General features: G+C 41.1%; 1 protein-coding gene across 14 annotated transcripts in view; it reads right to left on the bottom strand.

The window, feature by feature from the left end:
• Positions 1-9,251: 9,251 nt before the first annotated feature.
• CD44 (CD44 molecule (IN blood group)) overlaps positions 9,252-26,547 on the bottom strand; it is an 81,598-nt gene continuing 64,302 nt past the window's right edge. For 6 of the 14 annotated variants that reach the window (XM_037019907.2, XM_017678454.3, XM_017678459.3 and 3 more), the window contains 6 exons: positions 25,862-25,960; positions 24,822-25,028; positions 22,231-22,296; positions 18,430-18,501; positions 16,170-16,248; positions 9,252-10,190 (listed from right to left, as the gene is read on the bottom strand). In XM_037019907.2, the coding sequence (XP_036875802.2) occupies positions 9,986-10,190; positions 16,170-16,248; positions 18,430-18,501; positions 22,231-22,296; positions 24,822-25,028; positions 25,862-25,960 (728 nt within the window). In that variant the 3' untranslated portion in view covers positions 9,252-9,985. The remainder of the gene's footprint in view (positions 10,191-16,169; positions 16,249-18,429; positions 18,502-22,230; positions 22,297-24,821; positions 25,029-25,861; positions 25,961-26,547) is intronic. The other 8 variants (XM_073216394.1, XM_073216396.1, XM_073216397.1 and 5 more) reach the window with 3 other exon arrangements.

The raw sequence follows: 26,547 nt of genomic DNA, 5'->3' as shown, positions 1-26,547 counted from the left end.
GTCTGGAAGCCTGTGGGAGTGATATTGGGGAGGCGGGTTATGGGGAGCCCTAACGGAAAAACTACTGGTGTTGAGCACCAGATGTCAACACAGGGAAGGAGTGGGGCTGGAGGCCAGGTGGTGGTTATTGGGAAAGAAGGATGGCTCAGCCTGACTTCCTGCTCCCCTGACCCCTTTACCTGGGCATCATGACAAAAATCGTATTTTATACACGGCCTGCTCCTTCCCTTTCCAGTAAACACAGAATCTGAGGTTGTTTACGGTGTCCTAAATTAATTCTGTCACCAATGTGGCCTAAATGGTGAGAGTATCTTCACTTACTCATCTCCAAACTCTTCCTGCGGTTTCTGGAATCCTCCTTTGACCCCAGCAGCACAGAGAGAGTGAGGACATGCTGACCTGGTTTGCAGCATTTGGAGATGATTCCTTGACTTTGACAAATTCAGATTCACCAGACTTCTACCGACAGGCCACAAAGCATGTTAAGTCAGACTTTGGACAGAGCTAAGCTCCATTGCAGGTTCCACCACTTTCTACTTGTGTGACTTGGAGACCAGAAGTAACTTCTCTGTGCTGTAAGTGCCTCCCCTGTTAAAAACAAGACTGCTCCTTCATGGCTTGCAGGTAAGACTGAGTGATAAAACCATGTAACCACACATGCTCAGTCAGTGGTGACTTTTGAAGCTCCTGTGGGTCTTGGCTTCTGTCATGTGTGGGAAATCCAAATCCTGCCCTCCAGAGGTTCACAGTCTCCTGGAAGAAGCAGGCCCATGGGCCAGTTAATGAAAAGCAGAAGAAAGTCTGCCTCAGTGACATGCAGACAAGGTAAAGAGGTGGCTCTGAGAGGAGAAATGCGCTCAGCCTGGGAAGGAGTGAAGTGAGACAACCTCCTGTAGGTCATGGTCAAAGCCATGGGTGGAGCCCAAACTGGTTACTCAGCAGCCACAGCTTGAATAGCCCAGATAGCATCAAGGGATGCCAGCTAATCTGCTTTCTGGGCTCCTTGCTCTTTAAAAAGCAAAAAACCTTTCTGTTAAAAATCAAAGGGCTTCCCTCACAAGGAGCCTTGGATTCTGAAATATACTGGTTCCAGATACCCTAATAGCTTAAAAGCTGGTTAGAGTTCTGGAAACTGGAGGAGATGGTGAAGGGAGGAATTAAGTACATACTGTCATGTGAGAGAGAAATGAATATTCTGGTAGGCTTTAACATTTTTAATGACTTGATATATTCCAGACACTTATTACCTCATTTAATCCTCACATGACCCTATGAAGTTTTTATTGTCCTTCTTTTACAGATGAGAAAACTAAGATTCAGAGTACTGGAGATGTTTTGTGAGCAGGATTGCACAATAAAATGGTAGAGTCAGCATTAAAACCCAGGTTTGTCTCATTCCAAAGCTCATACCTTTTCTATTGTACCAGGTAATCTCAGGAACATATCTTTAAACACAGGATCCTGTGCCTTCCTTTCCAATAAATATGACATTCATGACATTGTTTATGGTTTCCTAAATTATTGTTATTGCCAACATGGCCAAAATGGTGTGTATATCTTAAGCATAAATATGAGAGGTGCCCTTGAACACAGCAATCTTTCAAGACATCTGTCAGAGGTTGATTGCACAAACGGCCCTGATCATTGGCTTCCTTGTAGCCACACTTTGCAATGAGACTTTGCCGCTCCTCCCATTAAGAAGTAGGACTGATTCCCATCCCTTAATTGGAGTTGTTCTTATGACTAGTTTGGCCAATAGTATATGGTGGAGGGATATAGTGCAGTTCTGGGCCTGGGCCTCAAGAAGATTTGTGGGCATCCACTGTTACTTGGATCCTAGTCAGGCCTGAATTAGGCAGCTGGGGGCCTGTGAAGGACACAAAGAAAGAGACTCCAGTCTCCCTAACCATCCCAGATGAAGATATTGTAGATCTAGCTGCCCTGTTTGTCAGCAACAGACACATGCGTGAGTCCAGTCATGCTCCTATGAGCCCTGTGCAGATCTGCAGAAACACCCAGTCAAATGGGTGAAGTCATGCAAATTAATGTTTATTGTTTTTAGCTACTAATTTTGAAGTAGTTTTTAATACATCAATAGTTAACCGATATGATCAAAAAGTAATTTTCTTTTTAGTTAGAGGTCAGTGAAGCCAAGACATTTATTATTTCATGTATTAGTCAGTAATCCAGTTTGGAGTGATGGTCCCCTGCATCTGCCATACAGCTGTCCTGGGGTCTGCCTTTACCATCATCTTAGGAATTCCCTTTACTTTGCTTTCTTAATCTCATGCCTTGCTCTTTCTTAGTAACTCCTTTGTTTTGATGGAGTACATCCTTTGGGAGTTGTGTGAGAATGGATGAATAGTTTTGGAGGCACTGAGCATTTGAAACATCTTCATTCTACCTTTCATTTCTAGAATTTCCCTAATAGTTTGTTTTTTGTGTTTTATTTTTAAGAGGGCATCTCTCATATTTATTGATCAAATGGTTGTTAACAACAATAAAATTCTTTATAGGGGAGTCAATGCTCAATGCACAATCACTAATCCACCCCAAGCCTAATTCTCATCAGTCTCCAATCTTCTGAAGCATAACGAACAAGTTCTTACATGGTGAACAAATTCTTACATAGTGAATAAGTTCTTACATGGTGAACAGTACAAGGGCAGTCATCACAGAAACTTTTGGTTTTGATCACACATTATGAACTATAAACAATCAGGTCAAATATGAATATTCATTTGATTTTTATACTTGATTTATATGTGGATCCCACATTTCTCCCTTTATTATCATTATTATTTTTATTTTTAATTAAATGCTGAAGTGGTAGGTAGATGCAAGATAAAGGTAGAAAACATAGTTTAGTGTTGTAAGAGAGCAAATGTAGATGATCAGGTGTGTGCCTGTAGACTATGTCTTAATCCAAGATAGACAAGGGCAATAAAACATCCACGGATGCAGAAGATTTCTCTCAAAACAGGGGGGTGAGGTTCTAAGCCTCACCACTGTTGATCCCCAATTTCTCACCTGATGGCCCCCCTGCGACTGTGCCTGTCTTAGATCGTTCCTCCCTTGAGGAATCTTACCTGTCTCTGGCTAACCAGTCATCTTCCGGGGCCATACAGGAAGATGTAAAGTTGGTAAGTGAGAGAGAAGCCATATTGTTTGAAAAGGTTAGCTTTTTATTTCTTTGCAGATTTATGTCCTGTGGCTTCTTTGCCCAGCATTTGTCTTGAGGTATCTTTACCACTTGGAGGAATTATGATACTCGGTAAATTCGATATGAGGCACGAATTCTATTTAAGGGTTGTAATTAGGAAGGAAGAAGAAAAGCTATAGAGGTAGCAGACAGCAGAAAACATGGGAGGATTGATTATTTCTTTGACATATCTTCTTGTAGAGTAACTTAAGCATGTCTAGGTTTCAAACTACTAATTAAATTGCGCACACACATTAACATAATAGGAATACAGTTACATAACCAAAGCAGATCTATAATTACCAGCCATCTCCAGTGAAGCCAAGAAAACCAGTTAGGCACCCTAGGCATTTGTGAAAATTTGTCTATGATATGATGGATATTGTCCAACTCTACTTGAACAGTCTGAGAGAAATCAGACAAATTAAAACAACCCATTCCTGGGAACTGTTCACATCCCATATGTTTTTTTAACAGTAGATAGTCTGTAGTTGTAAGATTTTGGAGCGCTACAACTTGCACTTCTCCTAATTCTTGGCTGAGTTCCAACAGTATAGATCCAGTCAAATTTGTTGTTTTACTGAAAGCACAGGCCAGCTTAGATATCTCCTTCTTCATTCCAATGACAAGTTCAGGAACTGGTGGGATGGATGCAGCTACAACTGCAGCATCGCCTGGATCTTTGTTGAGGTTTTTTGATGATCATATTCTGGTATGAGTCTTCCAGAGAGTGCTGATGTTGGAAGTTCTTCTTCATATCGTATCTTAGTTCATTTCTTGGGTAGCCAAATTAGGCTTTGATCCTCTGTAAAAACACAACCAGACCCTTTGCCCACACTTTGATATGCCCTTTATACCATTGTGTAGAACTCATTGGAGGTCACCACACAGGAACTGCTTTTTTTTTTAAGAGAAAGGAATATTATCAGAAAAGTGTACCTCCATAGCCGATCATCTGACACCCTTTAAGTGATCAAAATTAAGGATATTTAAAGCATGCATTAATCACAGTTATGCAAAATTACAGTTAATTTTATCCTATCAAGGAGTAATCCCCCTTTTCTTTCTTTCTTTTTCTTTTTATCTTTAATCTACACTTACATGAAGAATATTATGTTTACTAGGCTCTCCCCTATACCAGGTCCCCCCTATAAACCACTTTACAGTCACTGTCCATCAGCATAGCAAAATGTTGTAGAATCCCTACTTGTCTTCTCTGTGTTGTACAGCCCTCTCCTTTCGCCCTCCCCCCTATGCATGCTAATCTTAATACCCCCTTTCTTCTCCCCCCCCTTATCCCTCCCTACCCACCCATCCTCCCCAGTCCCTTTCCTTTTGGTACCTGTTAGTCCATTTTTGGGTTCTGTAATTCTGCTGCTGTTTTGTTCCTTCAGTTTTTCCTTTGTTCTTATACTCCACAGATGAGTGAAATCATTTGGTATTTCTCTTTCTCCACTAGGCTTATTTCACTGAGCATAATACCCTCCAGCTCCATGCTGCAAATGGTAGGATTTGCCCTCCTCTTATGGCTGAGTAGTATTCCATTGTGTATATGTACCACATCTTCTTTATCCATTCATCTACTGATGGACATTCAGGTTGCTTCCAATTCTTGGCTATTGTAAATAGTACTGCAATAAACATAGGGGTGCATCTGTCTTTTCTCAAACTTGATTGCTGCGTTCTTAGGGTAAATTCCTAGGAGTGGAATTCCTGGGTCAAATGGTAAATCTGTTTTGAGCATTTTGATGAACCTCCATACTGCTTTCCACAATGGTTGAACTAATTTACATTCCCACCAGCAGTGTAGGAGGGTTCCCTTTTCTCCACAGCCTCGCCAACATTTGTTGTTGTTTGTCTTTTGGATGGCAGCCAACCTTACTGGTGTGAGATGATATATCATTGCAGTTTTAATTTGCATTTCTCTGATGATTAGCGATGTGGAGCAGCATCTTTTCATGTGTCTGTTGGCCATCTGTATTTCTTTTTAAGAGAACTGTCTGTTCAGTTCCTCTGCCCATTTTTTAATTGGATTATTTGTTTTTTGTTTGTTGAGGCATGTGAGCTCTTTATATATTTTGGACGTCAAGCCTTTGTCGGATCTGTCATTTACAAATATACTCTCCCATACTGTAGGGTTCCTTTTTGTTCTATTGATGGTGTCTTTTGCTGTACAGAAGCTTTTCAGCTTAATATAGTTCCACTTGTTCATTTTTGCTGTTGTTTTCCTTGCCCAGGGAGATATGTTCAAGAAGAGGTCACTCATGTTTATGTCTAAAAGGTTTTTGCCTATGTTTTTTTCTAAGAGTTTAATGGTTTCATGACTTACATTCAGGTCTTTGATCCATTTTGAATTTACTTTTGTGTATGGGGTTAGACAATGGTCCAGTTTCATTCTCCTACATGTAGCTGTCCAGTTTTGCCAGCACCATCTGTTGAAGAGACTGTCATTTCACCATTGTATGTCCATGGCTCCTTTATCAAATATTAATTGACCATATATGTTTGGGTTAATGTCTGGAGTCTCTAATCTGTTCCACTGGTCTGTGGCTCTGTTCTTGTGCCAGTACCAAATTGTCTTGATTACTATGGCTTTGTAGTAGAGCTTGAAGTTGGGGAGTCCCTAATAGTTTTTAAGACACTGTTTCATGGTCCTCCATGTGGCTGTTGAGAAGTCTGTTTCTATTTTGTTCTTAATCCTCTATATAATCAATTTTTCCTCTTTAGATGCCTATAGAATAATCTTTTTGCTCCAATTTTTATGAATGTTTAAGATGATGTGCTTTAGTGTGGTTCTGTTTTCATTTATTGTGCTAAACACATGGTCACTCTCTAGAATATTAAGTCTAGATATTCATGTACTTCAATTCTGGAAATTTTCTTAACATTTCTTGGATAAAGTTTTTCATCTTCATTTTCTCTTTTTTCTTTTTCAACTTTTATTATTGGCATCTAAGATCTTCTAGAATGGTGCTCTACTTTCCTTCTCTGTTTCCATTGCTTTGTCTTTGCTCTATTTCTAGGATATTTGTTCAACTTTATTTTCCAAACCTTCTTTTGTGTTTAAATTTTACAGAGCTCCTTTTTTTCTTTTAGGTGTTCTCTTAGTGTTCCTTTTTACCCTATCACTGTATTCTTGTTTCATAGACACACTATTTCCTCTTATCTTACTGAGGTTATTACTGATCTTGTTCTTTTTTTTGTTAGGTTTTCTTCTCTGATATCATCTCTTGCTTCACATGTGTGTCAGTGAGCCACAGAAAACTGACTAAGAGCCCAGTGTGACTGGCGGGGTTGGAGATGTGATCTTCATTGTAGATTGCTTTGCTGGGCCATTTCCTCATGGGATTAATATGTCAGTATGTTTTGGATTTTCTCTCAGGCTTATCAGATTTCCCAGAAAAACTCATCTTCTACCTGGAGAATACATGATGGTGGCTGGCACTCTGGAAGCCAAGTTAAAGGAGAGAGCTAAGGAGTCTCAACATTTCTAATGTATATGGCTTCACTTTCCAGTACAGTATTTCTAATGTCAACTCTGCATGCCTTCTTGCCCCTCAGATAGATACTATCTATTCAGGCCTCATTAGAAAATAAACTTCTAGCCACTTTCTGGGATTGGGAAAGAACAGTCACTCGGCCACTGGAGCTGGAAAGGAGGTCTGGGGTTCCGATTGCCTCTTAGATAGGCTGTGATCCTATCCTTTTGGTTTGAGCCTTGCTCTCTCCACCACATCCAGATGTAGCTAATGCTGCCAATTCCTGAAACTTTGTGGGGGGGTTTTGCTACACAAATCTAGTGGCTTCTTATTGCTTTTCCCACTGATGGCTTAGGATTCAACTTTCCCAAATTTGCTTAGTTGGTTACCAATGAACCATCACTTTTCAGCTTCAAATTTTTGTTGCTCTTGTCTTTTCTACCATTCTCTTTGACTCATTGGTTTTTTACCTTTTTGGAATATTTCTTATATTTTTTAGAGGTTTCATGAGGGAATGGAAGTAATTATGTCCAGTCTTCTCTCTTTACCTGGAAGTCCAAGAGTAGTTACTGGCTTTTAAGAACTAATATTTTATGGTATCTCATTGACTTTGAAACATGTGGACCACACGCTTGCTATAGAATATTCAACTTTCTCCAATAGAAGAATCCCAAGGAATAGAAATCTATGTACTTTTTCCTTTTAGAAAAAAATAAGTGTAAAGCTTCAGCAACCTCATGTACTTTTAAGTTTGTGCCTCTCAATTGCACAGATGACCAGATAATCCCAGCTCTGCCCCTCCCAAACCCCCACAACCCCACCCATAAACAAAAGACTCCTGAGTCCATTTCCTTTAGCCTTTTAATAGTAGTCTTTTAATATTTTCCAGTAAATGCTTTCAACTGTGCAATATACATTTCATGCTTTCCTCTTTATTAGTGGTCCATCAATAAATATACAAAAAATCAGAGGAAGGGTGTGCTGTGAAAAACTGAACTATCAATGCTCATAGTACATGCATGAACAAGGAGCTATTCTTTGAAAACTCAAGGCAGCTGATTGACAGTCATTCCTATGACATAAAGATGAATGGGCCACATTAAGCTTATTCTTAAGTATCTTAAGTATATTTTACTTTTCTAAAGAAGTGAAAGGTTTCCTTCCTCCTACTCCCCTATCTCAGTCTATCTGTTGGGAATTTCTAAAAGGAGTAGAAAACCACCCGGTGCTTTGAGACTTGTATTTCTATCCTTGGCCCCAAAGAGAATCTGAAGGACAGGTAGAGCCTGGTGTAGCTCTCCTGAACCTGACCCCAGCATGGCTTGTCGCATTCAGAAAGAGACTGAGCGAGCCTGTGTGAGTCTGCAGCAGACCCCGGAAAGCTCTTGGAACACAGGGAGCATTTGGACACTAGTGGCAGTAACCACAGAGTGGCCAGATGTCCATTTCCTTTCAGTAAAAAGAAAGCCAGATGCCTGAATATGGAACTAGCCAATGATGTTCACAGAAGAGAAAGGAAGCTTTCAAAAGCTATGATGGAGAGGGGGTTTTAAAGGTGGATAGGGGAGAGCAGAGGTAGGGAATGCATACAGAAAGCAGGCATCTCTCCTTCAAATATATCCTTGCAAACCACCTCGTTGTATAAGCCCAACCCTGCTTTACAACATGGGAGATTTTTTTTCCTTCTTTTTTCTTGATGGGGACGGGGGATCTGAGAAACACTGCCAGTTAAGCATATTAGCTTAGGCAACCGATGACTTTTTATAGGTGTCTAAGGAAGGAAGTCCCATTTTATAGGAGCCATTATTTTATAGATTCAATTTCTTCATTACAAGTGGCCTTTGGAAGTTCCAGGACCAAAGGGACCAATAAGAACTACAAAGGACTTGCCAGGGCAGAGATAAAGCCACTAATTCTCTTGTCTGACCATAAACCTGCTTATCTAATGATAAGATTCCAATGGTGGGAAGTCCTGTAGCCTTCTAGGGGCTTTCCCAGGTACTTAACTTACCTGTGTAGCAGCTGCACTAGAGACAGACAACCAGCTTGTTAAAGTATCAACAAATACAGCCATAAAAATATTCAAGCAAGATCTCCATTGCTCCCTCCCCACCATTTCCCCAACCTGTGGCAATCATTTGGCTACTGCCTAAGCTTTCTTTCATTTCCACTGGCTTCTCCCTTTATTACAAGAAGTCAAAAGGCACTTCTGTACTGTTTTGGGGCATCACTAATAGAGTCAGCATCTATGAAAGGGGAGGCCACAAATAGTAGGTCATGCAAATACTATGTGACTTTTCATAGCCTCTCAGAGATGAGAACAGGTGACTGTAAGAACTAAAGGCAGCTGAGGCTCCTCCTCCTCTCCTCCCCAACTCTGGTTCTAGGACAGGACAGAAAGCCTTTGGAGACTTGGAAATAAAATACATTATCTTCCCTTGATCTCTGAGAGTTGAATGCCCTGATTGGGGGTTTAGTGGCTCTGAGATGAAGACTTTCAAGGAGGACCTTCTCACATCTTCCTGATGAGCTGTTGGGACTCAGAAACTGAAGGAACACAGCACCAAGAGTTAAGGTGGAAGAAGTACAGGTATTTATTATGAACCAGCTTAAACCCTCTTATGCCTCTGACAAAGTAACCAAAAAAAAAAAAATCATACTGATCAAAGGACCTCCAGGGTTTAATATTTCAAAAAAAAACACAGATAAATAGCTTACTACAGATAAATAGCTTCACCCTTTGGGTATTTCCCAGAAGCATGTGAAAAATTTCCATGGGGTCTGTAGAAGGCGATGTGTAACCAGTATGCCCTGATTCCCTAACCCACTGGAAAGAAATGCCCAGGGATTAGGCTGGGCTGGAAGAGGAGGGGCAATATGGACCCATTCAGATTTCTTGGCTGGGACCAATCCCTCCCAGCCCAGGGGATGTCCTCAGCAGATGGCTATTAGCTGGGAGGTGGAGTGGAGGAAAGGCTGGGGATCAGGAAGATGTATTTGTGGCTTTTGTTAGAAGTTATCCATAGCACACCTCAGCAGGTGAGAGGCTCCTAGGTGGGAACTGGAACAGCCAAATTCTTGCCAAGTATGAATTGGGCCCTCATTTCAGAAAGCAATTCTGTTTTTATAAATTGGAACTGACTTTAAAAAACAAAACACAAAAAACAAAAAGGAGTAGAAAATTTTATGCTAAAAAAGATCCCCAATGAAACAATCAGTAGCACATTGCATCTGCGAAGTGTCCCAGCTCCCTGTAAGGTTGTGTCTCCGATTGTTGTTTCTTTCCAAGGCCGTGGTGCAGGTGTTACACCCCAATCTTCATGTCTACATTCTGCAGGTTCCGTGTCTCATCAGCTGTCATAAACTGGTCTGGGGTCTCTGACGATTCCTTGTTCACCAAATGCACCATCTCCTGAGACTTGCTGGCATCTCCATTGAGTCCGCTTGGCTTTCTCTCTTCCACGGCTCCATTGCCATTGTTGATCACCAGCTTTTTCTTCTGCCCACACCTAATAATTTAGAAGATCATATGAGAAAGGGGTGCAATGACTCCAACTTCATTATTGTAGTCACCACCATCAGTACCACTACGCTTTTGGATGGTCTTAGTATGTTTCATCTTGCTGACTCTTAACAACTGGCACGTCTCAGAGTGAGGCCCCTTGAACCAGCAGGGAAAGCCTCAGTCAGCAAAATGTAGATTCTCATCCCCATGCCAGCCATACTGAGGCAGAACACTATAGAAGGCGGGCCAGGATCTGTGGTTTAAGATGCCCTCAGGGGTTTCTGATGCACGATTGAGGTGGAGAATTAATGGTCAGAACTTTGGGAAGTCAGCGCTGTATCATCCCCCCATTACAGGTAACCCTGGGACTCAGAAAATTCAGTATCTTGCCCCACGTTACTTGACAAGTAATAAAAGAGTCAGGATTCAAACCCTGGTGTGTCTGACTCCCAAGTTCTGGTTCTCCTCCCACCGCACTACACAGTGGAAGTATCTGCCTCTTTTAAGCACTTCAGCAGTTTCTGCAGACTTAGATGAGTTGCAGACATGGTGACGCAAACCATTCTGATTTGTGTATTCAAGATAGACTCATTACTTCCTCTTCCACTCAACACCCATTGGCCTCATCAGGGTTCTTACTGCATGTACCGAGAATAATAAAATATTTTTACAGAAACATAAGGCCCTATTGACTTTTCCCTAACACGGGCTAACTTCCATATAACCCTGGATATAGGAGGTTTAACCATATGAGGCAAATTGTTCACTGTTAGTCTAAGGTTTCTTAGAAAATTATTTAAGATTCCAATGCAGAAGGTCTTCTGTGGAAGGGTGTGACCTTGATCTTGTCCCTGGGTCACAGCACTGCCTCACCCCCCAGCCTGATGTAATGCTCTCTCTTTCCTATAACATGGCCACTGCTACACACTGGAAGTCAGATTATGCTTGATGTGAGCAAAGTCTCAGAGCCTTACAGCTACAAGTGGGGTGAAAAGAGGGGAAATGGGCTACCATTTACTGGCTACCTCCTGAAGGCCAGGCACTTTACATATGATTTTATGTTGTCCTCACAATAACCCCACAAAGCAGCTATTATTCCCATTAGCAGTGGAAACTGAGGTTGAGGAAGGCTTAATAACTAGCTTGAGGTCACATAGCTAGTAAAATGGACAGAGTCAATGCTCACATCTAGGCCCTATGATCTAGGCTGGGCTCTGCCCAGCTCTATTCATGCTGCCAACCATCTGAAGATTTGGAAACAGTATGAACTCGGAATTGTTCACTTTGCCGCTGGATATTTGGAGTGGTAGAGACAAAGCCTCTATTATTCATGATTCTGGGCCCTTCCTTCTAGTACTGCCAAAGCCATAAACTTTAATCTCTTATTTGGTGAAATGGAAAGCATACCTCCTCAACAGGAGGTAGATCCTGTCTCTTCTGGCAGCATGCTTGATGAGGGGTGGAGGGAAAGGTGCTTGAACCATCCAAGGGGCTAGCAATCCAAGTGGCTAGCAATATGGGTGCAGCTCACAGAGACAAGAGCAGGGGCTTAGAAGGCCTGGTTTTGAGACCTTACTGCTGTGTGACCCTGGGCAACTCACTTAATCTCTCTGAGCCTCAGTTTTCTTGCTATAACACCAAGTTGTTAAGAGGACCAATCTCATAGGATTGTGGCAAGGCCTTGAAATAGAGCCTGGCACTGGATACATGACCCTATCTTGGCTATTATCTGTCGTTCCCCCTATGCAGGGTGAGGAAGCCAAGGCTTTGGATAAGCCCAGAATAGATTCTGGAATGCAGCAAATGTTCAAAACGTGCTGGTTGTAATTGCTAATATAACAAGAGCCACATGAAATGGGTTTTGCTTGCTGCTTCTGGCTGCCTCCACCTACTTGTTATGTTTATTATGAAGATGACTGAACAGGCTGAAGATGGAATGCTGCTCATATTCTTTCAAATTCTCAGCTGTTGGCTCAGGCATTCTTTGGAGGAAAAGTGTCTTATTAAGTAATTCCCATCGGCCTACCTAATGAGTGACTGAGGAACTGAATGAAATATTGTGGAAAGTGATCTATAGTCATAAAAAATGTTTGTGCATGTGATCTATAATCATAAAAAATGTTTGTGCATTGGGGGAGGAGAGGACTCATGTTTTTAGCCTAAATGAAGCTGGCTTTACCAGTGAGTAACATTCCACCTGTACGGTTTAGGAATATTGCGCTTGTGTTTTACCCTGCACCCATTTCCCTTTGGGTTTTATATGTCTTTGTAACCTGTCTGAGTTCTTTCAAGAAGGCAGGATGATTCTCATAAATAACTCAGTCCAATATTTGGTGCTTCAGGCATTTTCTAAGCACTTTTAAAAGACACGTTCTAAGTTTTTCATTCTTCTTAGTTATTGGAATTTCAAAAGGAATATTAGAGCTGAAGGGACTTCAGAGGTCATCCAGCCCAACCTCTTCCTTTTCTAAACTGGAGACAGGGTCCAAGAAGTCAAGGATATTGTCTGAAACTACACCACGAGTCATGGTAGTAACTACATAGAACCTGCAACTTGTATTTCTGGCTCTGAAGGTCAGAGATCTGTCTCCAACTGCATCTGGCCTGTATCTCTTTCCCCCTTAAATATCAACACTAGCTAAGTGTACAGTGACAACAATGTGGAAAAAACTAGACTGGAGCTTCACCAGGAGAGGGTGAGCAGGCTGGCTAGGGTTTAGAAGTGAGGTAATGTAACATTTAGGTGTGGAGGAATTTATGTTGAAAGACTTAGAGGGGCAACTTAACAGCTGATCTTATATTTTTTCTACCTGACGATCTTTATGGATACTTACAGATTTACTCAGTAATGTGTTAAGCTGTGCCATTCAATATGGTAGGCACATGTGGCTATTTAAATTTAAACCGATCAAGTGAAGTTAAAATTTCACTCCTTAAATCAAACTAGCCTTGTTTCGGGTGCTCAGTAGCTATAAGTGGTTAGCGGTTGTATTGTAGCCAGTACAGATGTGGACATTTCCATCATTGCCAAAAGTTTGGTTGGACAACTTTGTTCTAGAGAGAGGGCAGAACAAGGTGGCGTGAGCACAGATTACAGTGAGCTAGGCTGCAGCTTAAGGGAAGCAAGACATTTCTAAGCCATGGAGCTTTGGGGAGGTGGGCCTACCAAGCAGAGTGGATGACTACTGCCCACTGGGGTTTACAGGAAACATGATTATTTCCGAGAGAGTAAAAGCTGGTGGTGGCCTTTTCCACATGATGGGTGTAGAAACATGTTTTAATCATTCTTGTTTTGTGAAACCTTCTCTGGTAAGGTCCTCACATTTTTTTTTCTTTTTCATACAAATCAGATCAATTATTTAAAGGAAAGGCATCTAACTTCTCTGGGGCCTCATCCAGTATCTACCAACTCAACTGACTCCTAAAATAATCATTTGCTCTTAAAGATAGTGAATAAGCTGCAATTTCCATCAGAAAACTGCAATTCAGCCTGAGATGAAGAACAGCAAGGAAAGATGTTGTGGGTTGATAAGAGGGAGGGGAAAGCTAAAGTAATAATAGGACCCCTACACCAGGGTCTGTGACATGATGCAACTCATTGATCCCTTTGTCATGGAAGCCTGTGGTCAACTTTTGAACATCGACTTCAGTGACTGTTTTTCCACTTGTATCTTTTAACTGTAATTCATATAATAGTGCCTGGCACAGAGAATGTTCTCAATAAATATTAGCAGACTCAAATCCAATGAGCCAATGTTGCCAATAAACCTCAAGGGTCTTTTAGGGTTGGAATGGTCTCCTCTTCATTTCCAATCCTCTCTTCCTTTTCTCCGCTGCTGACAGTCACGGGAGCTGCTCCAAAGAGTTTTGCTGAATAAAGGAATGCCCATTGTAGGTCCCTGTTTTCAACCAAACTTTGTTTGATGAAAACAGGATTCTGGATCTTTCCAAAATGTAATGCTCAAAGCAGAAAGGCACCAGCCTCTGGAGAGGATTAGAAATGGGCTGGCAACTTTAGAAATGCAGCATCCATGAAAGGGCCTGTGCAGCCATTAACCATCCTTTAGCTGTGTGGCAAATCTGTTTTTGATTATTGAATCAGGAGGTAGTAATTTACGGCATCCAAACAGCTACTTTCTCAGTGAGATCCTCACTGTGCCAGATCCCACGTGTCCCTGTTTGCCTGTTGCTAGGGTGACTGCTGGTCTTGAGATGAGGGAGAAGGCAGCAAGGGGCCCGCTCTGCTGCTGACATGATGGGGCGTGACGTGCGAGTTAACTGTACAGATTCCAGCTGCTCTCAGGGACAGCTGAGATGCTTCTCGGAGGTCTCCCCGACGCTGGCAGTGTCTGGGGCCAACGTTTCCATGGGGACATATGCAAGGCTTATGACTGTGCATGTGAGCAGAAGTGGTACATTCTAGGGCTTGGAACAAAAGGACTGATTTCCCAATAGGAAACACATATTTAATTGAGCAAAAGTAAACTAAGCGAAAACGAGGAGGCTGAGGGGAAGCATAAAGGCTCTTTGTAGGGGCTCCCTGACATGGTTTTATTTACATTCAACTAAACAAAATGTCTTTCCATTTGGTCATAGGAGCCTTCTGGGAGGTCTTTCAGATTTCTTTTCCTAGTCTATCTTCCTTATACAATTAGCTATCATGAAATTATCAGTAATTTTTTTAAAAATTATGCCCTCAAAGGTACAGATAGCAACATGGCTCTTTGACCTTAATGTAACACTTTCATTAACTTGCACCAGTGTAAAACAGCATTATTTGATTCCCTCAGATAATTAGAGAGACTGCATGGGTTGCACATGGCAATGGAATGAGCTATTTGTTGCTTTCCAAAAGCCAATAAGAAGTTTCTCCAGGTCTTCTCATAAAGGGATGGGTACTTTCTGGCCTGTTAGGTGATCTAGAGATACAATAAAAGTGGTCCTATTCGGAAATAAGATTCTTTTACTTTGCAAGAAGAGATCTCAAGGGACATTTACAAAGGGTTTAATGTTCCTCTGCATATGCTCAGAGAAAAATAAGGCATCTTTAAAGTGTCTTGAACAGGAAATTTAGACTTAAACTTCTAGCATACCCCTATCAAATTTCATTTCCTGCATTGCTAAGAATTACTATTTTCCTTCACTTCACTTTAGTAGCTGTTTCTAGAGCCTACCTGATTACAGATCAATTAGGTATATGTATTCTTAAATAACTTCTAAAATGATAGCCTTTGGTTGTGGTAGGGAGAGAGAGAAATCTATGAAGATATGGAAACAGCCCACATGCTAGTTCTAGGGAAGTTAACTATCTTTATTGAGACTTTCCTAAGGAAAGTTGTTCATCATTTCATAGACCTCACTGTCAGGGAGCTGAATCCTTAAAACTGCAGTTTCCAGAGTATAGAAAATAGTGTCATTATAAGAAACAAACAACAAACAAAGGCACAAGCACAATGCCTACTTTAGGTAAGGGTTCTAGAAGATTCCATAGGCCTAGGCTAAATGGGATGACCAATCTCTTGAGTCTTTATATAATGTTTATGTGCATTGTGAATGCATTTAATAAATATTTGTTTAATGAATCTATGAATGAGTATATACTTTTATGCTTTCCTGTTGAGATATTTATAACTTTCACCAGATAGAGTCCTCACGGGTTTAACACCAAAAAAAATTAAGAACCACAATAGAGTCAACCACTATTTAAAAGTGATAGTCCAAATAATCAGTGGTTCCTTTCTCTAAGGAATGTGCCTGAACAGGGCTGTTTAAACTATACCATGCACAGGAATCCCTGTTCTTGTCAAAACACAGACTCTGATATAAGGTGGTCTGGGTAGGGCTTGAGACTCTGTGTTTCTAATAAGCTGCCAGGATGCTGAGGCTGCTGGTTCCAGGGACCATCCTCTGAGTAGTAAGGACTTGGAGCGCAAGCTTAAATGATGCCCTTTCAAATTTGAAGGCCCAAGGCACATCTCCTTACCTTCTTCGACTATTGACAGCGATGCAAACTGCAAGAATCAAAGCCAGAGCCAGGAGGGAGGCCAAGATGATCAGCCATTCTGGTGTGAGTAAACCAAAAGACACCCATGAGCTTGGGAAATGCACTTTATAAAGACAAAACACACTTTATAAGTTGACATGGCCGAAAGAACCACAGTCAGCACTACTGGTGAGTCTGACAGAATGGCCCCACCAGTACGCAGGTAAGACTGGAAGATGATTTTGCTCCAGGTGTTTGTCCTACAGGCCTCTTATCATCAGCCAGGATTTTCAAGTCCCTCCAAGAGAAACAAATTTTTAAAAAAGCATAGAATGACATGTTGAAACTTGTAGGTGCCTTTGGTACAATATTATTAAAGAGACTAAAGGAAATGTATATGTCTTTTGAAAAAAACATTCCTTTCCTAAATAAGAGCATCTTCTATTTGGTTAAGAAACAAAACTGGAGACCACAGACTAGTGAGTGGGGAAAAGGACACTATTGTAGAGGGCTATACTTAAGCACATTCACTGGGAGGGTCATTTGGCAAAACCTTCAAAATGTTCATGCTTTTAGTCCAGCAATTATACTTACAAGATGTCAAAAAGCCTTCAAAATGTTCATGCTTTTGGTCCAGCAATTATACTTATAAGAATTTATAGGACCTCAGAATTAGCTATGAAGATGTTCGTTACTGTGCTATTTATAATAGTAAAAGTTAGAAACAACCTAATGTTCAACAGTAAGGGATTGGTTAAATAAATAAAAGTATATCCATTGTATTATATACTATGATACAGAGGAAGAATGTTTAATGACATTGGAAAGCTGTAGCCAAGCAGTTGGGCATAGTAGTTTGGTAAACAGCATGTATGCTATAAATTACATTGAAAAATGATGGGAAGGACATATACGAAAATGATAACCATGGCATTCCAAATGGTGAGGGAGATAATAACTGGTTTACATGTTTGTCCTTTCATTGAACTGTATTTTCTGAAATGTCTTAAATAATTGTATATCACTTGTGGTGTCATGTACTAAAATGTTATATACATGTTTTAAAGTCAAGATTTAATGGGATAAAAATATGGCTTGACAACTTGAATAAATTCTATTCCCAAATGGATTGTGTATCTGTGCAATAAACTCAAGCTTGAAAAATAAGAAACACGGGGAGTCATTCACTGTCCATTTCTCTTGGGGTGTCTTGGTTTTCCTCTGATTTCCTGCTCAGTATTACCTTTGCCTGACCTCCACCTGGTTAGGTGAGTTTGGAGAGGGTGGTGGAGTTCCAAGGCCAGGAGGCCAACAGAAAGGTGCCATTGCTGTTCTTTCCCTTGGTCTTTAGCCTTGAGATACCTCATGTTCCCTCTCATAAGAGCTGGGAAGAATCTTGCTGCCTGATTGCAGAAAATGGCCCCTTCCAGGCCCTCCTCCCTGTAGCCCACTCCCTCTCTCCACATGCTATGCCTTCAGCTGTGCTCTCAAGGGGGTAGGTGCACCCTCCGTTCTTCCCTTTCCCCAAGGTGGGGATCAGTTTGGAGACCTCTGAAAAGGGGAGACTTAAAAGGATAATTTACAATCCTAGGAAAAGCCTTCCTTTTGTGTAATCCCCTTGTACAAATGCTCAGTTGTGAGCCCATGTCAAATAAAGAATTGGCCTCAAATGCCTGAAACTTGATGCTCAGGAGAGCCAAGTGGCCCAGCCCTCTCACTGCACTTGTAACACATTCTGAAACTTTCTTCTGTCTGGATCAGTGAAGATCATTGCTTAAGAAAACAGTGTGGGGACCAAAAGAATGTTTTCACTGTACCCAACACACACATGGCCTTTCTATCTGCTCACTGTCCGCAATGTGAGAGGCAAGTTATATGCTCCACCCTGACCCCAGTAATAAAGGGAAGACTAGACGGGGATAGGAAGGACCTGGCTATGATGTGGAGTCCCCTGGTGATCATTCCCTTGGGAAGGAAGCTTTAGTAACTATCATGGCACTTCTCTGGGACAGGCCAGGGTTGGTCTGAATATGAGCTCATTCAGTGTATGGGACCCAGGAAACAAAGCATATTGCATCCTTTCCTACTACCACTGAGAGTTTGCTGTGCTCTCATTCATCTTTTAACTTGCAAAGAGGAGCCGTCAGGTTCAACCATGAGACATTTAGGAGAATGGGCTTCAAACCAGTCTCTCCCTTTCTGAGACATTCAGAGAGACCTGCTTTTAGCAACGTTTTTGGCTCCACAGCTCCAAACTTACCTGGAATTTGAGGTTTCCTTATAGGACCTGAGGTTGTGTTTGCCCCACCATCTTGACTTCCACTTGAGTGTCCTAAGGAGAAAACAATACCTCTTAATCAAAGTTCGGAACACATAAGCACAAGTGCCTTACAGAACAGCACACAGGGCCAACCTCCATGCTCTACATCACTGTGAAGCCACTTATAGATTCAAGCCACAGGTATTACATGAAAGATATCTCCCCAGAAAGGCTCAGTTTGATTAAGACTAAGATTTGGCAGTATTATTTTTCATCAAGAACATGAGAATTCTCTCCAGCAATCCTGTGCAGTGGTTAAGACCTTGGGCACTAGGGCAGGACACCCCTGGATTCAAGTATTCTTGCTAGCAACATCTGCTGGGTCAAGTTACCCTCTCCAAGTGTCAGTTTTCTTATTTGTAAAATGGGAATAATAATAAAATCCATTTCATCATAAGTTTGCCAACGTCTAAACAAGTACCCAGGAATGGTAACTGTAGTCATTGTATTTTATTTTTCATTTAGGACCTTGTTAATCCAAGTGTGGCCCCTGGACCAGCAGCACAGGCATCACATCATGAGAGTTTGCTAGGAATACAGAATCTCAGGCCTCACCCCAAACCTACTGAGTCAGAATCTTCATTTCTAACAAGATCCCTAGGTGACTGATATGCTCCAGAAAAAGCAAATCTAACATATCCAGGGTCTTCATAGACACAAACATAAATATTCAAAAACAAAGGTTTGGTGGGGGTGGGGGCAATGGACGTTTCTATGAAAAATCACCATACTTGAGTCCCTGCTAACATAGTCCTGAAACACCTCTTTAGAAGAATTAACATGTTTTTAGGAGAATGAACATTTTCTCCTGCTATAAAACAAACCAGGGGAAAAAACAAAAAACCTCAAACAGGAAGGAAGCAATGCAAGACAAAGGGTCCGCAGCCAGAATAGGAGCCCATCAGAAGGAGGGAGGCACTTGTATCAAAAGAGACTTCTAACGCGTCTTGTGAAGAGACTTATTCAAATGATAGCTTTGTTTGCTTTTTTTTTGTTTTTTACTCTTCCTTCACTGCTTCAAAACAAAATTTGAAAACAGCCCCCTAAAATGAGCTTCTTTTCTCTACCAACTGGGAACCCACTGCCGAATCCTAAAGGCCTCCAAGAAAAGAAAAAACAAGAAAACAAAACTCAGGACAGTCTGTTTGGCTCACCAATGGATGAAGATGCCTGGGCTTCCAATGAAAAGCTTTCCTCAGAATGCAAGACTTTCGACTGTGCACAGAGGATACTGAAATCTTGATCATGGTGGTTTATTTTGCATAGGATGGCTCCTGTTTATGCACCTTGATGTTTTTATTTAACTCAAAATGGAACAAAACAAATTCTAACCAGACGTCTGGCCATTTCAGGATACTTTGTGCCATTTTGACAGTGGCCTTTTACTTCACAAACTTCAGAAGATGTCCAAGGTGCTTTTTCTAACTGCCTCCCAAGAGTCCTTGGTCACTGGCAGGTTTTCATCGGCACAAGTCATGGGATATTGGCCATCTAACTGGAGCTCTTTGGTCTTGAAAACCATCTAATTAGCGGTACAGCGACTCTTGCTGGTCTTTCTCTGACTCACAGTAGCCTTTGATATTTGAAAGGGAGACCATTAATGGAACATAATCTCTTTATTTTGATTTTCAAAAAAAGCTGCCCCAGTGAGGAAAGATCTGGGTGTGTGTAGGAGATGAAACCTCTTGTTTGAACAATAGACACCTGCACAGGTGTCAAACAAAAGAGACCACTCCCGCCCACTTGATTCTCACTTCAAGCAAAAGCCGAGGATGGACTAGCCACAGCAAGCCTCGCCCTGAGCCCTAGAGGTCTGCAAAAGCAGCCAGGGCAGAGCTGGTGGGGAATGCAAGTTCTGCAAAGAGAGACACCTGACGCTGCACCTGGGAAATCAGATCCAATCTGAGATGTGTACTCAGAGGTAATTCAACTGGCTTCAACTGAGAGAAAAACAGTCTAGGACAGTGCTTTTCAGATTTTAATGCACAGCAAACCACCAATGAGGGAAGATGGTGGGGTTGGGGGTGGCATGGGGAAGTTGGTGTGGTTAAAATGCAAATCTTGATTCAGCAGGCCTGGGATGGCTGGATTTCTGCATTTCCGACCAGTTCCTAGGTAATATTTCTGCAGCTGGTGCAAGGAGTAGGGAGGGTCTCTTGATTTTAGAGAGCATGGAAAGATTCTGTGTGTGTGTGTACAATAAGACAGAGAGTTAGTAATATGTTCCTCTCATTTCCAAAATACTTTCATGTTCCTGATACTTCTTCACAAGAACTCTAGGAAGTAACCAAGGCAGGTGTTCCAATCACCTTTCTACTAATAATTGAGGTTGGGAAAGGCTAAATACCACACCCAAGATCCCTGGAGAACTTGGGATCTCTGTCTTTATTTTAGAAGCATTTCTAATGAGCCTCAATATCCCTGTACTCTCATAGAAAAGGCTGTCACTGAAACCATTATGTAAATGTCCATTTTCATGTTTGTTTTAAGTGTGTGAGCCTTTAAGCCTGTAGCTTAAGCCTAGCCCCAACTTCAGCATGGATGGGAGGACCACAGTTCATAGGGACTACCTGGTTTGCATGGGGTCACCTGGACTGACGATGCTCAGGAGACCATGGGAAGACAGCACTGGCAGAACCTTTCAGCAGCCCCAGTGTTAGAGGTCACAGGTAAACCTGACCCATGTCAAACTTTTGCTGCCTGGAGTAATACTTCCAGGAGTGTGATCTGAGTCACGACAAACAGGAATCCATTTAGTAATGCATGCTCGGCAGTAACTGTGGTCGTTACGGAATGCCTCCTCCAGACTGTGCTTATGAGAGGCAATATGAGGCCCCTGGACTTGCAACCTGGTTCTACCACTCAACTCACTAGTCATGTCAACTCAGCCAAGTGACTTACTCTCTCTGAGCCTTCATTTCCTCATCTGCAATATGGGGACAATAATAGTAATTATATAGGTCTCTGGGCTTATAAGACAATTAAGTAAACATTATATGAACCATCTGAAATCACTGATATTTGACTGTTGACCTACAGAAATGGCAGTTTCATACAGTTCAACCTAATGTAAGGTGCTTAGAACAATGCCACTAGCACACAGTAGGTAAGCAGTAGCTGTTAAACCATGTACTGAGGTTTATGCTAAATGCTTTTCATTTATTCTCTTATTTAGTCTTTAAAACAATGCCCTGCCACAATTATTATTATCCTAATTTTACTGGTTAAGAAACTGAGTCTCAGATTCTTTAAGCAACATCCCCAGTTAGTATGTGGAGGAGCTGAGATCAAACCCAAGCCATTCTTATTCCAAAACCCATGTTCTTAAGCACTCAGGTGTAGTGCAATGTTAAATGGAAACCCTGCTTTAGTTCTTCCTGCTCCTTTCAGATGGAAGACATTTCTCCAAAGCAGTGGTTCCCAAAGGGTAGCCTCTGTCCCTTAACCATCAAATTGAACAGTCAAATATCAATGATTTCAGATGGTTCAGCTGTCCCTGAGCAGTATCAGCATCACCAGGGAACTGAGTAGAGAGACACATGCTCGGGCTCCACCCCAGACCTACTAAGTCAGAAACTAAGGACGGCATCCAGCAACGTGATTTAATAAGCCATCGCTGTGATGATGATGTACGCTAATAACATTTGAGAACCACTTTTCTAGAGGCACTGACACATACTGCATCAATAAACAGCAGGTTCAACGATGATAACAGTAAATGACAAAGCAGCTCAAACTCACCAGCTGATTCCGATCCATGAGTGGTGTGGGACCTCCCACTGTGGTCTGGGGATGAGTCTTGGTCTTCTGTAAGAAGCAACCAGGAAAGGTTCAGTACTGTGTGTTCCAGTTACAGCGCCATCTGCATTTCCTCATGTTTGTACTTTCATTCAACCTATCACAAAGTTTAGTCTTTTAAAGGTAACCTTGAGTGGGTCCATGGTATTAATTACTGTCCATTGCTAATCCACTGGGTAAGTGGCCTAGAGCTTTAATCAAAATTAAGGAAACTGGGACAGTACAGACCCTCAAAGATTACCATGTGAAGTGTGGTTTTGGTAGAAATCCAATAACCATAACACTCTACAAAAATACTGTGAGGTCCCTGAAGGTCTGAGGTTGGGACTTGATACTGTATTTTGGAATAAAAAGTGTCTACTTTGGATTATGACAGATGTGGGAATTTTGACACATTGGGAATTATGACAAATTAGGAATGGGTCTATTCTGTGGCTTAGGGCAGGCCATTTAAAGAGATTCCTCTGAGGCAGGAAATAGGAAAAGGTTTTGGTGTGCAATAAAAGATCTTGTGGGTTAAATTATATAAATATTCAAAGAGAAAAGTCAACTGCCTACTTAGAAAGTCTGTAAAGTTGTGAAAAAGAAATGGGGAGATGATAACTAACATGAATAATGTGTTTCTGATTATTAGGATACATTTCAAAAAATATTTTTCAGACATTAAATCTGTATTTTCAACCAAGAGTTAATACAATCCCATCTTCTCAAACATCCATCATCAGAAGGCTTTAGATAGAGATAAATTCATGAATTGCTAAATTCTGGATCCACAAGTCAGATCTTGGATTAGAATGTAGAAACTCCTCTTCTCCCTCCTCCCCACACATTTTCCAGCACTATGCTAGAATCTTAAAAGACAAACAACAGCAACAAAAAAAACAGGACAACAGTTTCATAAAATGGTTAGAGTCACCCATTAGGCAGGTACCTGTAAGGAATATACAGTAGTCTGAGCATCGCCATTTCTTTGATTAGAGAAGGTGGAGGTGTGTGACCTGTAATCCCTTATGTAATTGTACAGAGATGACAGACGGCTTTGTTCCTTGGCTGACGGTTAGAGTAACTGAAAACAGCATCTGCTGAAATGCTAGAACCAATATCCCCAGTACCACCACCATCACCACCACCACTGGCATCACCACCACCACCACCACCACCATTCCAAAGGTTTCAATTCTTAACATTAAGCATAAAGACAGAGAAAAATACAAGGAAGAAGGGAGGCTTATCTCAGTGTTTTGGAAGAAAACCAAGGATGACAGTCGGATCACTAACAAATCATTTAATCCACGGAGAACCATGGAAAATCTCTCTATCACTGAGGAATGTAGAAGAAAGCAAGCATATGTGAATATCAGTTTTGTAGAAGGCATTTTATTTACTAATGAATGGTCTTTAGTAAGATATTGTAACTTAAAATTGCCATTTAAAATGTAAATTCATTAGACTGCATCGCAGGTCCTATTTTGCCAAGAGAAACTAGGCAGTGCTCCAAGATTAATTTCTCCAGGAGAACATTGACAATGCTACTTAGAGCACAGACCACGCTGAATGAAGAGCCAAAGGGTGTAAGTAGCTTTGTCTTGAAAACACTGTTTTCCGCCATGAGGTGGGCAACCCAGAGGAAAGAGGCCAAGCATGAGGCATTCCGTGTTCTGTAGCCCACCGTCAGTCAAAGCATCATAGCTGTCATTGGTTTTATATATATGTACAATCACTAATCTTTAATCTGCCTTAGTGACTGAGTGGTAAAAAGCATTTGAATAACTGGCACCAGGAGAAGAGAATTCGATTTAGTTTCTTAGCCAGAGTGGGTATTTACCAGTTCCCTTTTCTTTAATGCTAGTTTCTTAATGCAAATTGAGAAGCAAAGAAAAACAGAAGTAGGGAGGACTGTTTGAGAAAATAAGTTTCATTCTCATCCGAGGTCCATGTCCAGTGTAACTGAATATCTCCAGTCATCCTTTGCCATTACAAGGGAAATTCATTACAAGTGGATTATTCATTAACAATAGATTAAATCATAAAGTTTTAAGTGTGCCTAAGTAGAAGAGGTATATCCAGGAGCCCTTCACCAGAAGTAAAATTCACCAGTCCACCACCAATAAAAGATAATGATTTCAGATCATCAGAACAAAGATATTAAGATATGGAAATTAGTCACATGTTAGGGAAAACCTTACTAAACAGATAATATAAATTAGTGGAATGAAATGAAATTGTTATTATTTATTTGACCTGTAATAATATCAATTTCATATGGTTCAACTGAATATATCACAAAATCAGGAAGAAGACAAAGAAATTCTACCGTAACAACCAAGTCACAAAAATAAATGGTAACCGCACTGGCAAATGAAAGCATAATTTGTCTAGCCCAAATCTAAGTTGACTTGCACTAGAATGATGACTCTGATGAAAGCCATTCCCATATCACAAGTCAGTCTAATCACAGGAAATGTTCCCTGTAATATGAAAATATGTATTGTTTCCACAGAGAAAGCAAACCAGATAACAAGTGGCTAGGTTACCTGAGAAGGAACGGTCAAGATTAACATTGGAATCCCCAACAACAGTAACTTCAGTAACTCGGGGGGACCCAGTCAAAGATGGGTTCACTAGGATGAGGGTGCTGAGCTCCTTTGTGTCTGGGGATTGAGAAGTATAACCTTCCACTGAAGCAGTTGAATCTTCAGGAAGATTTCCACCTCTTCTTCCACCTCTGCCATGATTCCTATCTGTGTGGAGGTGGGATCAAGGGTAAACCCACATTTATAAGACCACTACCCATCATGTGCTTACCTTCAGAGCATGCAATTGCTGCAAAAGCTTCCCACTTGTTATTCATGAACATGGAGCAAAAGAATGCAGTTACACTATTGAACAGAATCAATATTTTGCAATTGACACCCCTGGACATCACTCAACAGAATGGATTTTCGTGATACTAATACCCAAAAGACGCATTTGGGCTATTAAAGTTAGGTGTATGCTATGACAACTGTGACCTTGAAGTGAACTCAGGTACTAGATAATCTTGAGTTTTCACTCAATTGGACCCATCTTTAATGAAGTGGAGGAAACACAGCATTGAATTGAAAGGCAAAATTATGCTGCCTGCAATTGCAAGAGCAAATGCAAGTTTTCAGAGACCTGGGGTTTGGATTATTCTTTCCTTTGCCAGAAGGAAAGTCATAGCACCATGGATTTATGGTCCAGAGGATCAATGGAAAAATATTATTAATATAAGGAAAAGAGAGTGATATAATTTAAACCTGTGTGCCAATTATAAGTCATGTGTAAGTGATCTGTTATCTTTAAACCAAGCACTAACACTAGAGTTTAAGAAACCCAGCCTTTAAGATTAAGAAATTGAGTTTGCACTTAATGTACAACAGCTTCTAAGAGGACTACAAAGCAGAAAAATCAGAGAACCATCACCAACTGCACCTTCAGATCAGAAGTAATTGGATAATGACAGCCGACTGATGTACTTCCACCAAAGACACTTCAAAAACACCCAAAATTTATTGATTTTTTTAATCAATAGCTGAAGCCAACTAGGCTTTACCATCCTCACGGCTAGATGCTGAAGTGGAAGTCACTGCATAGTCTTTATCTTCTGCCAAGCCGCCATGTGATGTAGAGAAGATCTGAGTATCACTCTGCTCTGTTTCAATGAGGGATGAATCCAGCATTAATTTGGAGCTTCCTTTGAAACAAATGAAAGAATCCTCTTTTCTGCAGATAGGGAAGATCTAGCGATAGCAGCACCAGATGGGTAGACTGAGGAATACTGAGGTTGATTCATGTCATTCTCCTCTGGTGGAAATGTACAACAGAATTCTGTTTCATCACCAATCAGCCTCTACGACAACCCATCTTCAGTACAATTAACAAAAGTAAAGCCCCAAGGTGAAGCCTGAGCCAAACTTTGTTCAGCTAGGAGCACCCTGGCCCTATATACACCCCAATTGTAACAGTGCTACCAGTCACTCAGGAACACCAGAGAACATAGAGACAGCAAACAAGGAATCCCAGTGTTCCTAGCAATAATCAAGAACATTTAGCTGTGGGGCAAAAAGTATAACTGTAGGGAAGTAGATACCATGATAGCAGGCAGCATACTTGTAACCATAAAAGAAAGAGAAGCTCATACAGAATAAGCTGCTCAAGTAACTCAGATCAAATTTATACAAGGATAACTAAGTCCCTTCTAAAGCATATTCAATTAAAGTTACTGACTTAATCTTTTAG

The sequence above is a fragment of the Manis javanica genome, chromosome 11 (genome assembly GCF_040802235.1).
Source record: "Manis javanica isolate MJ-LG chromosome 11, MJ_LKY, whole genome shotgun sequence".
Lineage (NCBI taxonomy): Eukaryota > Metazoa > Chordata > Mammalia > Pholidota > Manidae > Manis > Manis javanica.
Note: the sequence above shows the minus strand (reverse complement) of the source record. Positions and strands in the feature narration are given on the sequence as shown.